This window comes from Lissotriton helveticus, chromosome 2_1 (genome assembly GCF_964261635.1).
Source record: "Lissotriton helveticus chromosome 2_1, aLisHel1.1, whole genome shotgun sequence".
NCBI lineage: Eukaryota > Metazoa > Chordata > Amphibia > Caudata > Salamandridae > Lissotriton > Lissotriton helveticus.
The window spans coordinates 1,394,426,163-1,394,441,035 of record NC_136059.1 but is presented as its reverse complement, the minus strand read 5'-3'; the positions used below and the strand labels follow the sequence as shown (position 1 = coordinate 1,394,441,035).

The 14,873-nt window shown below is 52.8% G+C and overlaps 1 protein-coding gene across 1 annotated transcript in view; it reads right to left on the bottom strand.

Moving 5' to 3' along the window:
• Positions 1–14,873, bottom strand: part of PIGG (phosphatidylinositol glycan anchor biosynthesis class G (EMM blood group)) — an 809,046-nt gene that overhangs the window by 286,356 nt on the left and 507,817 nt on the right. The window contains exon 9 of the mRNA XM_078676334.1: positions 9,038–9,450. Coding sequence (XP_078532460.1) covers positions 9,038–9,450 — 413 coding nt within the window. The remainder of the gene's footprint in view (positions 1–9,037; positions 9,451–14,873) is intronic.

Genomic DNA, 14,873 nt, shown 5'->3' with positions numbered 1-14,873 from the left:
CCACCAGACAGCCCGCGACACAGGACCACGTGCTAACGCACACGCCCCAGAGCTACTTGCCAGCATGCAGGCCACGCCCTTTCACCTACGCACCTTCACAAGGCCAGAATGAGCAACCCACCGGCAGCTGATGCTTCCGCCCAGCAAGACGGTGGATGCAATCCGGACGGAGGTGCCAATCCTCCCCCAGGGCACAGTCACGCCGAGATGGAAAGCGTGGGTTGAACGGCTCAACCACTACTTCAAGGGGACAAGGGACACCGATGGCATCGTGAAACGGTCACTCCTCATCTACTATGGGGGCGCGGAAATCTATGACCTCTTCGAGACGCTCCCCAACACGGGAAATGACGACGACTACGCAGCGGCTGCCGCAGTGCTCAACAGGCACTTTGACCCCCAACTCAACCCCGACTTTGAGCAGTTCAAGTTCAAGAGGACGTGGCAGATGGACTCAGAGTCTGTTGATATGTTCTATGCAAGGCTGCGCCGACTGGCTAGCACATGCCTGTTCAATGACCAGCGGGAGGAGATACGGGACCAAATCCTCCTGGGTTGCCGCTCCTGGGGAAGCTGATCCTTTGTCAACCAGGAATCTCGCTGGACGAGATCCTGGTCCTGGCCCGCTCCCACGAGCTGCCAGAGGTCAGAGCGGAGGAAATGGAAGCCGCCCTGCACACACCGGTTGCCGCCTCACAGGCGTCCAAGCACCCGCCGATCAAGGAAGAGAGGGTGGAAGCAATTCAGAGACACCCAAACACGGCTCGCAAAGCGCCCAGGACGCCACCAGGTGCACCATGTGGCTATTGCGGTGAAGATCACCCTGCAACAGGTGTCTGCGGGGCGAAGGGGAAGACATGCTCCTGCTGTGATAAGCTGAACCACTTTGCCAAGGTATGCCGTGGCGGGCGGTTTAGACAAACTTCATCAAGGACCAGAAGCATGCTCCAACATGTTCACCAGGTCTCTCTCGACGACCCGCCGTCAACAGCGGCCGACCAGCCACAGGAACGACGCCCAACGTATGAAGATGGAGACGAGGAAGTGTTTGTGGTGTAGTACGTCAGCAGAACGGGCACTCGTCGAAGGCCACCTCATATGTGCTCTGTCTCAGTATAAGGCACCGCTGCACAAGCCCCCATTGACACCGGTGCGTCTGTCAATGTGATGGACACGGAGCAATATGACCGCCTGTCACCACAACCCCCACTGGGACCGTCAACAGCCCGAATCTACACATATGGAGGGACTGACCCACTTCCTCTCCGTGGAGTCATCCAGACCACAGTCGGGAGCGGAAACTACTTCACCAAGACGAGGTTCCACATCACCGAAGGAAGAAAGGGGACTCTGCTCAGCTGCCACACGGCTGAGGACCTAGGACTTGTTTTCTTCGCCAATCAGATCCATGACTCCCACGCTGAAGCGATACTGAAGGAATTCCCGGCTCTCTTTAAAGGACTGGGCAAGCTCAAAGGCGAGAAGTTCAAGCTCCACGCTGACCCCTCGGTACGACCAGTGGCCCTTAGGCACCGGCGGGTAACGTTCAACCTTCACCCGCAAGTGGAGGAAGAGTTGAGAAAGCTCGAAGATCTAGATGTGATCGAAAAGGTCTCTGGCCCCACCCCATAGGTGTCCCAGCTGGTCGTGGCACCCAAACCCAAGCAACCTGGAGCCATTCGGCTCGGTGTCGACATGAGGCTGCCAAACCGCTGTAAAGAGAGAACGTCACATCACTCCCACGATGGACGACATCGTGGCGGACCTAAATGGGGCCAAATGGTTCTCCAAGCTAGACCTGAACGCCGGCTACCATCAGCTAGAACTGGAGCCTGAGAGCAGGTATATCACCACCTTTTTGACACACGGAGATACAAGAGGCTCAGCTTTGGAGTGTCATCAGCAGCCGAAGTCTTCGAAAACGGCATCAGAGAAGCACTGTCGGGGCTGCAAGGCGTGATCACCCTTAGCGATGCCAAACACGCTGGAGGAACACCACAACCACCTACGAGCCACTCTGAAAAGGTTAGCCGACTGTGGTTTGACTCTACACAAGTCCAAATGCTCGTTTTATCAGCAGACAGTCGACTCTTCGATATACGTTCACCCGAGATGGGCTCCTGGTGGACCCTAAGAAGGCCGAGGCCATCCGTGCAGCCAGAATGCCAAGGAATCCCACTGAAGTGTGGAGTTTTCTCGGCATGGCCACATATTGTGGGCGCTTCATCCCTAACCTTGCGGCCATGTCGGAGCCACTCCGGGTCCTCACACGCCATGATCGCAAATAGGAGTGGACAACAGTGGCCAACAAGGCGTTCCAGGGCATCAAATCAGGACTGCTAGACAAGACAGTGATGGCCTACTTCCATCCAAGGCGACGCACAGAACTGGTCGTCGACGCCAGCCCTGTAGGCCTGGGAGCGGTCCTCCTCCAGGAACATGGCCCGGAGGTCTGGAAGCCAGTCGCTTACGCCAGCAAGGCCCTTACTGACACGGAGGCCAGGTACGCTCAAATTGAGAGAGAGGCGCTTGCTATCAAATGGGCGTGCCAACATTTCCATCTGTATCTGTGCGGCCAGGAGTTCCACGCTGTGACAGACCACAAACCGTTACTCCCACTGTTTGCAGGTTCATCCTGGCTGGTGCCCCCGAGGATTGAAAGATGGGCCGTGCAATTACAGTCGTCCAACTTCAAGGTAATCTATCTATCCAGGGGCCCACAACCCAGCCGACTACCTGTTGCATCACCCAGAGTCAACGATGCCATCGGACCCTTCGGCGGATGCCTGTAACACCGAAGCCTTCATCAAGATAGTGTCGCAACGGGCATGTCCCACAGCCATGACGCTCGAAAAAATTGGCCATGCCACCGAGGATGACCACACTCTGTCCTGAGTAAGAGAAGCACTGGAGAGCAATGGATGGAACCCGCGTCCTCTGTCCTAAAGTCAGCCATGCCCGACAACAGCTCTGGCAAGTCCGCCATGAAATCAGTCTGGGGGTTGTGCTAAGAGGACACCTGATAGTGGTCCCGGAGAGTCTGCAGAAACGGATCCTCATGCTGGCACACGTGGGCCATCAAGGGATGGCGAAGACGAAGGCCCGGTTGCGGGACAAGGTCTGGTTCCCAGCGATGGACTCCATGGTGGAGGAAATGGTGAGATAGTGCCATGCTTGTACCATCACCAGAGGGGATCCAGCACCTGCCCCTGTGATCACGGAAGAACCGAGCAAGAATCCCTGGACACACGTCAGCCTGGACTTTGGGAGCTTCCCAGGTGGACGTCACATGCTGGTCATGGTGGACTCATTCTCGAAGTTCCCCATTGTCGAAGTGGTGTCGTCAACAGCATTTCCCCAGGTGAAGTGGGTCCTGGACAAAACTTTCGCAATGATGGGACTGCCGAAAGAGGTAAAGTCCGACAACGGACCCCATTCCGGGCTGAGAGTTCCAGGAGTATCTTGAGAATAAGGTGGTTCGCCACCGGAAGATCACCCCGCTCTGGCCACAAACAAATGAGGAAGTAGAACGTCTGATGAGGACACTCAACCAAGTGCTGCGCATCGCTGTGGATGGAGGAGAAGACGCTGAAACAGCTCTCGAACAATTCCTTGGTGCGTATCGACAGACCCCCCATAGCACCACCAAGTGGGCTACGGCTCATCTACTGTTCAAGCGGGTCCCACGAGACAGTATCCCGTCAGATCCGACGTAGGTGCCTGTGGAGCGAGATGATGCCACAGTCCAAGCAAGGGAGGAGACAACGAACTGGAAGGCCAGCGAAGCCCGAAGAGCCCAAGAACCGCAGCTAAAAGTGGGAGACCAGGTAGTGATCAAAGACCGACACCCCGGATGGAAATTCCGGACGCCCTACGAGCCAGAGTTATGGATCATTGTAGGTGTTCAAGGGACCATGGTCACTGCTCAAAAGGGACAGCACTCCGTAACGAGGAATGTGTCCAGTTTCAAGAAGACAGCTGAGAGGAAGTTGGACCAAGAAGCATCCGACTACCAGGGCTCCCTTCTGAGTTTCTCCCTTCCTCCCTCACCCAGCATGGGGAGTACACCACCGGAGACACCCCAGCAAGTCAGTCAAGGTTGTGCTGACGCTGCCCGGTTGACTTGCCAAAACACCGCCACTGAGTCGTAAGGGGGTGTCCCGTCCAGTGCTACAGCTGGTCACAGTTCCCGGAGCCAGAAGTTTGGTCTCCAGCCGAATCCTGTGCAGAGTCAGCGACTGAAGGACTTTGTATATACGTCTCCATGAACTGGGAGGACTTGATGGTCCAGAACTGAAAGAAAGGAGGGATGTAGAGAGCCACCCAGGCCATATACTACTATGTTGCCATTTTCACGCATTCACACACCCCTTGGCGGGCTCGACCTGAGGGGATAAATAAATGGTCGGAGACCGCTCGGGGTCTTCCGGCCACGAGAACAAAAGCAACTGTCTCATGTAATTAATATTAGCGCAGCTGAGGCCTGTTCCACCCAGGCCCCGCTGCGCTACAGGTGCCACAGCTAGAGAACTGAAGCACTGCCAGGTGGCCATAAACCAGCACGTTGGTGCTCAACAAGAATGTCAGTAAAATGTTATGTCCCTTACTTATTCAAGAAATACTTCAAAATGTCAGAGATTGTAAAGAAAAAAAAAATCGAAATAAACGAAGAGTAATGATTTTATAGCAGATAGATTAGGTACAGAATCAAGCAAGTAAAATCAATGGTAATCCAAACCTCAACGTACCATCCTGACGAGAGAAAACATGCTGGCCTGCAACAATAACATTCTTTTTGCAACCTCCATCGAAACTCGAGGATACCGATAGTTGTGACAACTTCAGCTGAAGTTAAGAAGCGCAGTTAAGGGGGAGGAGCCAAGATGGCGATCGGAACGGTCGCATAACCGCCTCGCTCCGTGATCTCTTCCTCCCCGCCACCTATCCTGTATTTCATCCTGTTCGGGGTGTTCCGAATTTGGTCACTGAGGAAGAGCCGTCACTTACCATCCTTCTCCGGGGCTCTGGCGTGCAGTGATTTCGGCGTTCTGCCCTGGTCACCTTGTTGGCCTTCCCGGCCCTGACGCCGGGGCCTCGAGTGCTGTGCCTGCCCGGAGATGTTCGGAGTGCCGGCGGTCCGGAACCGGTGGAGAGACCCGATGGTGGGAGCCTGAGAGCCGCGGGCCGGGACCCCCGGGGCGGACCCGCCCCCGCTGGTGGGCCACCCCGCATGTCCGTTCGCCTACCGGCCCGAAGAAGAGAAGCCGCGCTGTCCGGCACCCCTCAAGTGAGAAACCCACTCCTGTTGTTAATCCCGACCGGGATCCGGTGCTGGGCTCCCCCCGAGTGCTGTGGGGAGCACGCCCGTTCTTCTGGTGACTCTCCTTTCTCCGCCGAGCGCCTTCCGCCGCGGTTTGGCGGTGAGCCCTGGGGCCGCCGGTGCTCCTGGTGGACTTGGAAGAACCTGTGGCGATGGCGGAGGGTGCTGTACTTAAGATGGCGGATGGCCCCTCGGGGTGTCTTTCTCCTGGAGACAGGGAGGCTGCCGCATTTGATTTCTCCAGCCCTCACGTGGTTTGGGCGGCCCCTACTCGGAGTGCTATCTTGTTTGCCCTGTCTGCTCTGCGGATCGACCTGTCCTTGAAATGTCGAGCCATGGAATTGCGGATAGCTGCCATGGTGGCTCCGCCATTTTGTGACGAAGTGTCGTCTCCCCGAATTGTACTGCCTGGAACTTCGCCGACGGCTGTGCTGGGATCTCCGGCTGGGTGCTCGATTCTATGGGATCTAGCGGACCCGGTGCCGATGCTGCAGTGCTTTCTACATCCTGTTTTCTTTGCTTCGTGCTGGACGGCTCAGATACTGTGCTTGGTCACATGGATCCTTGAGGAACTTTTGCATTCTGACTGCTGCCGAGTTCTCCTGGTTGCTTCTGGTTTGCCGGGACGGTGTTTTGCGGAGATCCCACCGGCTTTTCCTGACTGGTGTGGACCCACTGTGTTCTGCTGTTTTTTGGCTGTGGCGGGGTTGGGAAGCTCGACTCTTCATAAAAGTGGACAGGGGTGATCGTGCCCGGATGCCTGTGGGACCCTTTTTACATGGCATCTCCGGGCCCCGTTATTCTGGATGGTTCCTGTTTACATCCCGGTGTAGGCTTTTCTTGACTCTCCTTTTCGACCTCGATTAGTGCCTTATTGTTGCGGGGGGGTAGTGTTTTATGTCTCGGTCGCTGGCTCCTCTCCTCTCTCTTTCTTCCTTATCCTCTCTTTCCTTTTCCTATTCCCCTCTCTTTCTTCGTTATAATTCCCTTTCTCTTTTTCTATATTTCGGGTGACTCTGGGCGACAGGCACGCTGTTTAGTGGGGTAGGCCGTAGCCATTACAGTGATGTAGGGTGGGGGGGGTGTTTGTTATTTTAGTTTGTTTTATTCTATGGTCCCTTTATTGCCTTTTTCTAGGGGGTGGGCTATGTCCCTTGGTGTTTACTCCTTTGTTTCGCTAGCGTCTGCACTTTCTCCTTTTTCGGGGCGGGTGGGCTGTACGTGTGGCGTCCACTTTATTTGTTTGCTGGTATTCTTCCTCTATTCTGCACCTGGTATGGGCGTGTGAGGTCTTTGGGCTTTGCCCTACTGTGGTCGTCTGCTTGCGTGGGGGGCTATTTCCCTCCCGCCCCCCCCCCCTTCCTTTCTGTATATGTTGCATGACGCGCTGGTAGATATGGTTGCTGCCTCCTTTATATAATGTAAAATGAAACCTCTTTTAATCTGGCGCTGGCGATGTAACGACTTTATTTGCATCCATCCTGTATTCTCCCTATCGTATACATTGCTTTGTTATTTTGATTCTCCTGACTTTGCGGCCAGCCCCTGTGGTTGTAGGCCAGCGCTTGTACTTATACGTGTCTTTCAATAAAGGTTTAAAAAAAAAAAAAAAAAAAAAAAAAAAAAAGAAGCGCAGTTAAAAAAACCACTGCATAGTACTCTTGATGCTTTGCATTCTTGATCTAAAACTATGTTAAAGACAGTGCAAGGACTGACTGGTCCAATGGTGCACCACGCTCAGTGGCACTGAGGCCCGCGGCCTGTGAGAGGGCCTCTAAACACTAAGGGGCAGATCTACAAGAATTTGCCGCAGCGTGGCATCGCAAGCCCTTTGGCTGCGCCACGCTGTGGCACTTTCAGAGCACAGGAATGCAGCATATTTACAAGAATATGTAGCATTCCTGTGCTCTCCCCTGCGCTGGTGCACAAACAGCTGCCAAGCGCCGGCGCAGGCACCCTTGCACCATGGTGCAGGGATGCCTGCGCCATGGGGAGATTGTTTTTTTGCGGGAAGGGGCACCTTCCTGCACAAAAACTATCACTAAAGGCCTTTTCTTCTTTCAATGCGTGCTGTAGAATGCAGCACGCATTGAAAGAGGAAAAAACGAGGAGAAATGAAAACATTTCTCCTCGTTGCGCCTCCCTACGCCACCTCTAGGGTGGCGTAGCAATCAGACGCATCTCCAGATTTACGAGAAATCGTAAATCTGGAGATGTCTTGTTCCATGGGTGTTGCGTGGGAACACCCACAGCAACACCCATGGAACGCCCCTTCAACACAAACTGCTGCATGTGACGGGCCGTATTTACAAGGAGAGGAAAAGTCATGCAGGGTGGCTTTTCCTCTCCTTGAAAATATGGAGGAGCCCACTGCGCCACCAGTACGTCACGAAATGTGACGTACTGGTGGCGCAGGGGCCATGTAAATCTGCCCCTAACTACTGATGCTTTCGCTGCTTCAGAGACGACTATGGGGAAGTTTCCCTGCTCGAAAAGATCTCTTACCACGCCACTTAGTAAGGGATCTATTCCTGACGAACAAACAGAACAACTACATTTTATGTCCTCCTACTATCACAGTATTGTTTTACAACGACCTGGCTAAATCTTTTTAATGATTAAATCAGCTCAAGGCATGGTCATCAAATCGATCAAATTGCATGCGCACTCGGAATTTTCCGCAAACGGAAAACTGAGAAAACGCAATGCCGATTCCTATCACTAGCAATCCTCCTGGCGAAACGCAGTATTGCCATGCACTGGAGGTCCCCGACGGGACCACCAATGGCAGCATGGATCGGCGCGGTGCATAAATGGGGTAAGGCGGAGGAAGAGATACTCCGGGAGGAGGAAGTACGGGGACATCGCAAGCATCCTATATCCCTGGAGTGGGCGCAACTACTTCACACCTACACACAGGCGACACGCCCTCAGGAGTCACCTACACCCTCGCAATCCCAGGTACGACTGACGACACCAACCCCCACGTTTACATAATACATATCACGGATTCTACGCACATGTTATGGACGACCGCACGCAGCGACCCCCCGACACCCAGACACGACGCACTGACACTTGCTATAGGCTTACACCCAACGACCTGAGAATATGTAATCTACGTTTGGACACGGTGACCTAGAAACCCCCCCCTCCCGTCTTTCCCACACTCCCATCCATCTCCCGAGTTAACCAGTTCACCCCCATTGTTTCTGGGTATGGCGACAAGATCGATTTAGACAGAGTGTAACCCGTATGTACTACTTACGATTTGATTTAGCACATAGAGACATCACGAGGCCACATATAATGGCGGACCACACCCACATGGCTGATGCCCGAGACGCCTCCCCACGGTACCTGACACAACATGAGTTCACCCTCCCACGAGTGCAGTTAACAGACTGACATGTTTGAGACGGATCCACCCATGGGAAGTGCAGATGTAATGATGGGATGCCGTGTGATAAGTGCTTCCAGTGCACACAGAAGGGGACGATAGACAGACAACGGCCCCGAACTGTGAATTACCTAACAGTAATCAAGTCTCCAGTTGTATCTCAATGACTTTAATTTTTTGTAACGCTTGTTCACCTTGATTGATCACTGCAGTATTGCTTCTGTAAATGTAACCAAAAAAACCCAATAAACAAATTCAAACAAAAAAATCAAATCGATCAAATTACAAAATCAATGTAAAAAAATTCGAACACCTACCTTGTTAACCAATGGCTAAAGTCTGGTCGATGAGCCCACTGTACTCCAGTTTGATTCAACGAACGCAGCAATCGACAACCGACAAGAACGGCCCAGGGACTTGCTAGTGCAAGGCATTTTTCATTGTCTTTGATAAATCCAGAAGGAAAGAGCATTTTGCCTAGTTTAGAATCACTATCTTCACCAACCTCGTCAAATTTCGTCGGCAAATGCCGGTCGCTTTCTTTTATGAGAAAATAATGTCTACATATGTCCTGAGACAATGCCAAGCAAAGTGTGTTGATGAGGAAATACCAGGTTTGGTGCTCCTCTTCTATGAAACTACTTGAAGCCAAACTGATAACATGACCGACAGTCCCAACTAAAAGAAGAACATCCAACTCTGACCCTCTTAAGTTGGAGGATGATGGCTTCTGTGAAGAAAAGAAACATTAGGTTAAAACGGTGGTGTGCTGTCGCTATAACTAATGGTATTTTCCGACAAAACATTACAGTTACAAATACTTGTTGCTTGACGTCCACATAGCAACGCATATCGAACCAGTTCCAACAGACTAAGATCCTAACTGCAAACAATCACTTTCTCAGTCCTGGCCTACTTCATGGTGTAAAGTAGACCAAATGTCACATTTCTCAAATGAAGTGGACTTTCTATGCCTATAATACGTGAGAAAGTGTCTTTTCAAACATTAAGATATTAAAATAGAAATTCAAATAGACTACAAACCTGGAAAGCTGGAGGCACATAAGTAAGGAGGAGCTCCTCCTCATTTACACAGGTGGCTATTCCAGCAGGGCACGGTTGGGTTGGGGGGGGGCTCAGCATAGTTACTTACCCATAATCCTAGATCTCATCCTGAGTAAGGGTCACTATAATAGTTAGCGATGATTGCCCCAAATACATAAGGAATCCTGGAGCAATTTTTAAAACACATAAATGAACGTTTTCGATTTGTAGCTATTTGGCCAATTTCCATTTATTTTCATTTTTTTCCTCTCGCGGGCCTGCTTATTTTTTCACAAGGTCATTAGGCATGTCTCGGGGTGTCAAGTTGTTCTTGGCGTCCAAGGATGTTATAGAGTCTGTGGCATCTCTCTAAAACTATGGAGACATGGGCACGTCCAGAGCATGTTGTAAAGCCCGTTAGTGGGGTTACATGCAGTACAGAAACCTAGGATAGTCTGGTAAACACTCAAACAAACATAACCTGATAATAGTCTCTAAACAAACTGCAAGACCTGAGGAACCATACATTTCTCTGTGGATATTTGATGTTCTTGAAACGGCCTGCCTCTGCTTATAAACAAACCCAGTAATCTTCTTGCATTAAAATAGAAACTGAAATCTGCCCTGTTATAAATCCTAAACTCCTTTCTAGTTTTCGCCAACAAAATCCGTTCTCACAAATGTAAAGTAACAATTCAGGTCTGATATACAAATTGTATAACAGTTTAAAAAATATATTTACTGAATTCTGACCTCGTTCCTTCCTCTTTCCATATTTGTTTGCTATTTCAATGTTAGAAAGGTTGCTGTTCTGCAAGCATGCTCTTGTTGTTTAGGCACTTCTCCTCGAGGCAATTATTTTATCTAATTTTAAGACCTTTTTGTAAAGCCTTTGTTAAAGGCCTATTATGGCCCACTCGGGCTATTCCATGGGCATCATCCTTAGATGCCACCTACATATAATGACCTTTCTCTTAGATGTTGATTACCCCTTGTAAGGCATTGTGTTACTGGTTGAGGGGGGGTGAAACACCTCAAGAAGCAACCATAAGTCTTCTCAGGGTGAAGTCACAAGCAAACCCTAAATTAACCTGTGGTCAACCCTCGGGTTGTTTCGTACAGAGCAGTCAGGCTAACTTCAAAGGCAATATTGAAAGTATCTGTGCAGCACTTCCAACAGTAACAGTAAAAAAATACACCACAAAAGAAACCCACACCAACTTAGAAAAATAGAGTAATTTTAAGTAAATCAAACAAGACCAAAACAACAAAAATCCAATCATTGAAACCGGAGATATGCAGGTTTAAAGTTTTTAGTAGAAATAGCACCATAAAGCGCCAACTGTGGATATCTGGTAGTGCCAGACCGGGACAAAGTCACAACTTCAGGCCGACCACGATGGAGCATGGGATAGCTACAGGTACAGAGTTGGGCCCACTTAACAGAGTACCTCTAATCCTGGTTTGCAGAGCGTTGCAAGGATCCGCATTGAAGATGCGTCATACAGTTCCAAGACGTGGCGAGGCTGCGGTGCAAGGTCCTGCATCCTCATTGTAGAGGATCCCATCAACGAGGGCTTGCAATGTGAAGTCCAGTGTTGAAGATGTGTGGAGCAGAGTCAGCAATGCATAGGTTCAGAGGAGCTGCAATGTGGAGCCCGATGTCGCGGCTGCCGTCGATGAGGGATATGACGGCCTGCGCTGAGGATGTGTCGTGCAGCTGCGGTTCCGATGAGGTGATGGGCTGAGATGCAATGCAGGTCTTTGCAACAGTTCTGATCCATGCAGCAGCAGCAGCGATGCATCGGTTCTGCTGGGCGTTGCACCACACAGTAGAGGAGATGTGTAGGTTCTGCTGCATCCACAGAGCCTTGCAGAGCACCTTAGGCCACTTCCAAGGGTCCAGGACTGGGGTGGCATCACTTGACAGGGTAGACTCACAGATGGCAGAGTCCAGGTGCAGATGCAAGGTTGTTGGATAGAGGTTATGTCCCTGAGGCTCTAATCAGGAGGCCAGCCAATTAGCTCTTGGAGTCACTTTGGGGTCCTGGGTTAACCAGATGCAGGTCCAGTCCTTCTCACCAAGGTGAGAGGGCAGCAGACCAGCACAGCAGGGCAGCAGTTCTTCCAGCTGAGTGGCAGTCCTTTCAGCAGCACAACAGTCCTTCCTACTGGCAGACTCCACAGGTGCAGGAGTGTACTGAAGAAATGGTGTCTGAGGTCCAATATTTATCCCTGACGCCCCTTCTTCTGGAAGGTGGGAGAAGCTTCTAGAAATTCCCTTTGAAGTCCCCAGGCCTTCTGCCTTCCCTGTCCTGGCTCCAGACTAACTACAGGGGGTAAGCAGCCATTTATCTGGAGGCAGGACACAGCCTAGTCAAGTGTAAGGAGGGCTGGGCCCAGCTCCGTCCTCTCATCCTGACAGTTGTAGGAAGGTGGATATCTGACTATATGGTTACCCCAACTTTTTGCCAAGTGTTTAGCTGGTTTTTGACTTAGTTGGTCTGGGATCCTGCTATTTAGGGCCCCAGGCTATCTGCTCTCTCTGTAAAATGGACTCCATGTACTTTAGTTACATACCTAATTGGGAATTGGGTCACCTTTGTGAGCCCCTCTATAGTGTACAATAGGTACCCAGGGCATAGGTGCATCCAAGGCCTACCAGGGGCTGCAGCATGAATTATGCCACCCCTGGCTGGCCATCCAAACTGACACCACTCAGCCTGGGCAAGGTTGTGTAATCACCCCTTGCTTAGATATAGTACTCCTAGGGGGCGTGGCCAGCAGCATGGCCGGGTAGGAAGTGCCGCGCCAGAGCTCCCGCCGTGCTGCCACAGAATCCGACATTAAAATAATACCCCAGGGCACCCGACCCATGAATCGGGAGCAGCAACTTCCCCAGAGCCAGCGGGACTGATCGCCCTGCGGAGAAGTGAGCGGGTCATTAAGTTATTCCGACTTTGGCTGGAAGACCGCGAAACTCTCCTCCGTAGACAAAATGGCGGCCGCGGCGCCCGAGCCCTGATCAACGGGCGGGGGGCCGTTAGCACACACCAGAGGACGGAGGGAGCCTGCAGACCGCAGAAAGCGCCTGTGCTCGGGGCGAGGCGGTGAGTTCAAGGATCCGGTGGGAGCGATCGCGGCACAGCGGGACCGGCCGCCCTTTACCAAGATGGCGGCCATGGCGGCCGTGGAGCCCGAGCCCTGACCAACGGGCGGGAAGCCGCTGGCTTGCTCCGGTGGCCGAGAGGAGGCTGCGGACTACAGGAAGCGCCAATGATCAGGGCGAGGCAGTGAGGTTGAGGGCCCGGTAGGAGCGATCGCGGCGCATCGGGACCGGCCGCCCTTTCCCAAGATGGCGGCCGCGGGACCCGAGCCCTGATCAACGGGCGAAAGACTGCTGGCACACACCGGAGGCTGAGAGGAGTCTGCGGCCCACGGGAGGCACCCATACAGGTAGTGCTGGTGAGGGATCCGCCCAACTCCGCCGCAATCACAGAAACTTTGGTGGCGGACCTTGCCCCTCCGAGGACGACCCTTTAGAGCTCCGGGGCCTGGTCTGGGGCTTCCGGTCTGGGGGTTGCCATCAGTGCTGCATTTGGGACCTGCCCGGCCCCTTTGGGGATGTCGGCCCGGGCCAGGAGGCCTGCATTGAGGTGCCTCTTCGGTCTGGCCTTCCCCGGGGGAGACAGCGTTCGTCCCTAAACAGAAGCAGAGGTGAGCGGCGCAGGCTGGAGGGGCCCAGGACTTAATACCCTTACTACCAGCACACGAAGAAAGGGTCGGCACGTCGCGAGGCACCCAGGGGATTGGAGACTCTTTGGCGGAGGGGGGATAACCCCGAAGACGCGGCCAGCCATGGGCAAGTGAGATACGATCCCCAAAACACAGAAACTGGGACCCATGGATAACTTCGCGGCGCCAAGACACCAGGTGGAGTCTCTACCGGTGACACCTGGGGCACGGACCGACACGGCACTGCTGATGGAGGCCATCCAGGCTTCCAGGACAGATATCCAGGAGTCCCGAGCGGCATTGGAGGTCAAAATCGGGGAAGTGGGCTCTGAGGTGACATTGCTCCGGCAAGATTTCCGCAAGCTGTCCGACAGGGTGACGGCGACCGAAACGAGGATTGGCGAGAACGAGGATTCAATCTCCACCCTGAAAAAAGACATGGCGGAGCTGCAGGCCTCCCACCGTCAGCTCCTGTGGAAGGTGGACGCCGCCGAAAACAGGGCACGACGCAACAACCTGCGCTTTGTGGGCTTCAGAGAAGGAATCGAAGGGTCGAGCAAGACGTCGTTCCTCCACGCTTGGCTGACAAAGACTTTCCCGGATGTGCAGTTCTCCCCATGCTTTATTATCGAAAGAGCGCATAGGGCCCTCCTGGCAAAACCGCCTGAAGGGGCGAGACCGAGGCCGGTTATCGCCCGCTTCCTAAACTTCGCTGATAGAGACTTGATCCTGAGAGAGGCCAGGAAACTGGGGGAGATCCGACTGGAAAACACGACGATAATGATTTTCCCAGATTATAGCCAAGAGGTGCAGAAGCAACGCCGCTCATTCGATGCAGTGAAGGCGAAACTAAGGACCCTAAATATCGCATACATGCTCCTCTTCCCAGCTAAACTTAAGGTACTTTACAAGGACAAGTCGGTATTCTTCACGCACCCGGACGATGCATGGCAGTGGCTTGAAGAGCGTCCTATTCTTAACAGTAGAGAGACTGCCGGGAGAGAAGAGTTCGACAGATCAGTAAGGCAAAGTTCTCAGTGGGAACTGCCAAAGCCACAGAGACGAAAGTCACGAAGGGTGAAGAAACAGACCCCGGCGACTCCATACCGGGACAAGGGATCAGGGGACCCGCGGCGTGGGAGAGCGTCATCGCCAGGGGACAAATCCGTGCCAGGATCGAGATTCAGTTGTCTCCGGAATGAGATCCGTTCACAGGGTGACGAAGAGGAGGACTTGGGGAGCCGTGCATCTGGAGGAGAGGAAGAGGGAGGGGCCGGGCTTGGTACACCCGCTGGTAGAGGCGATCCGACATCTGGAACATGAGTCCTCGGGGCAGATCAGCGCCTCAGTAATGGACACGCAAGACTCCTGTTC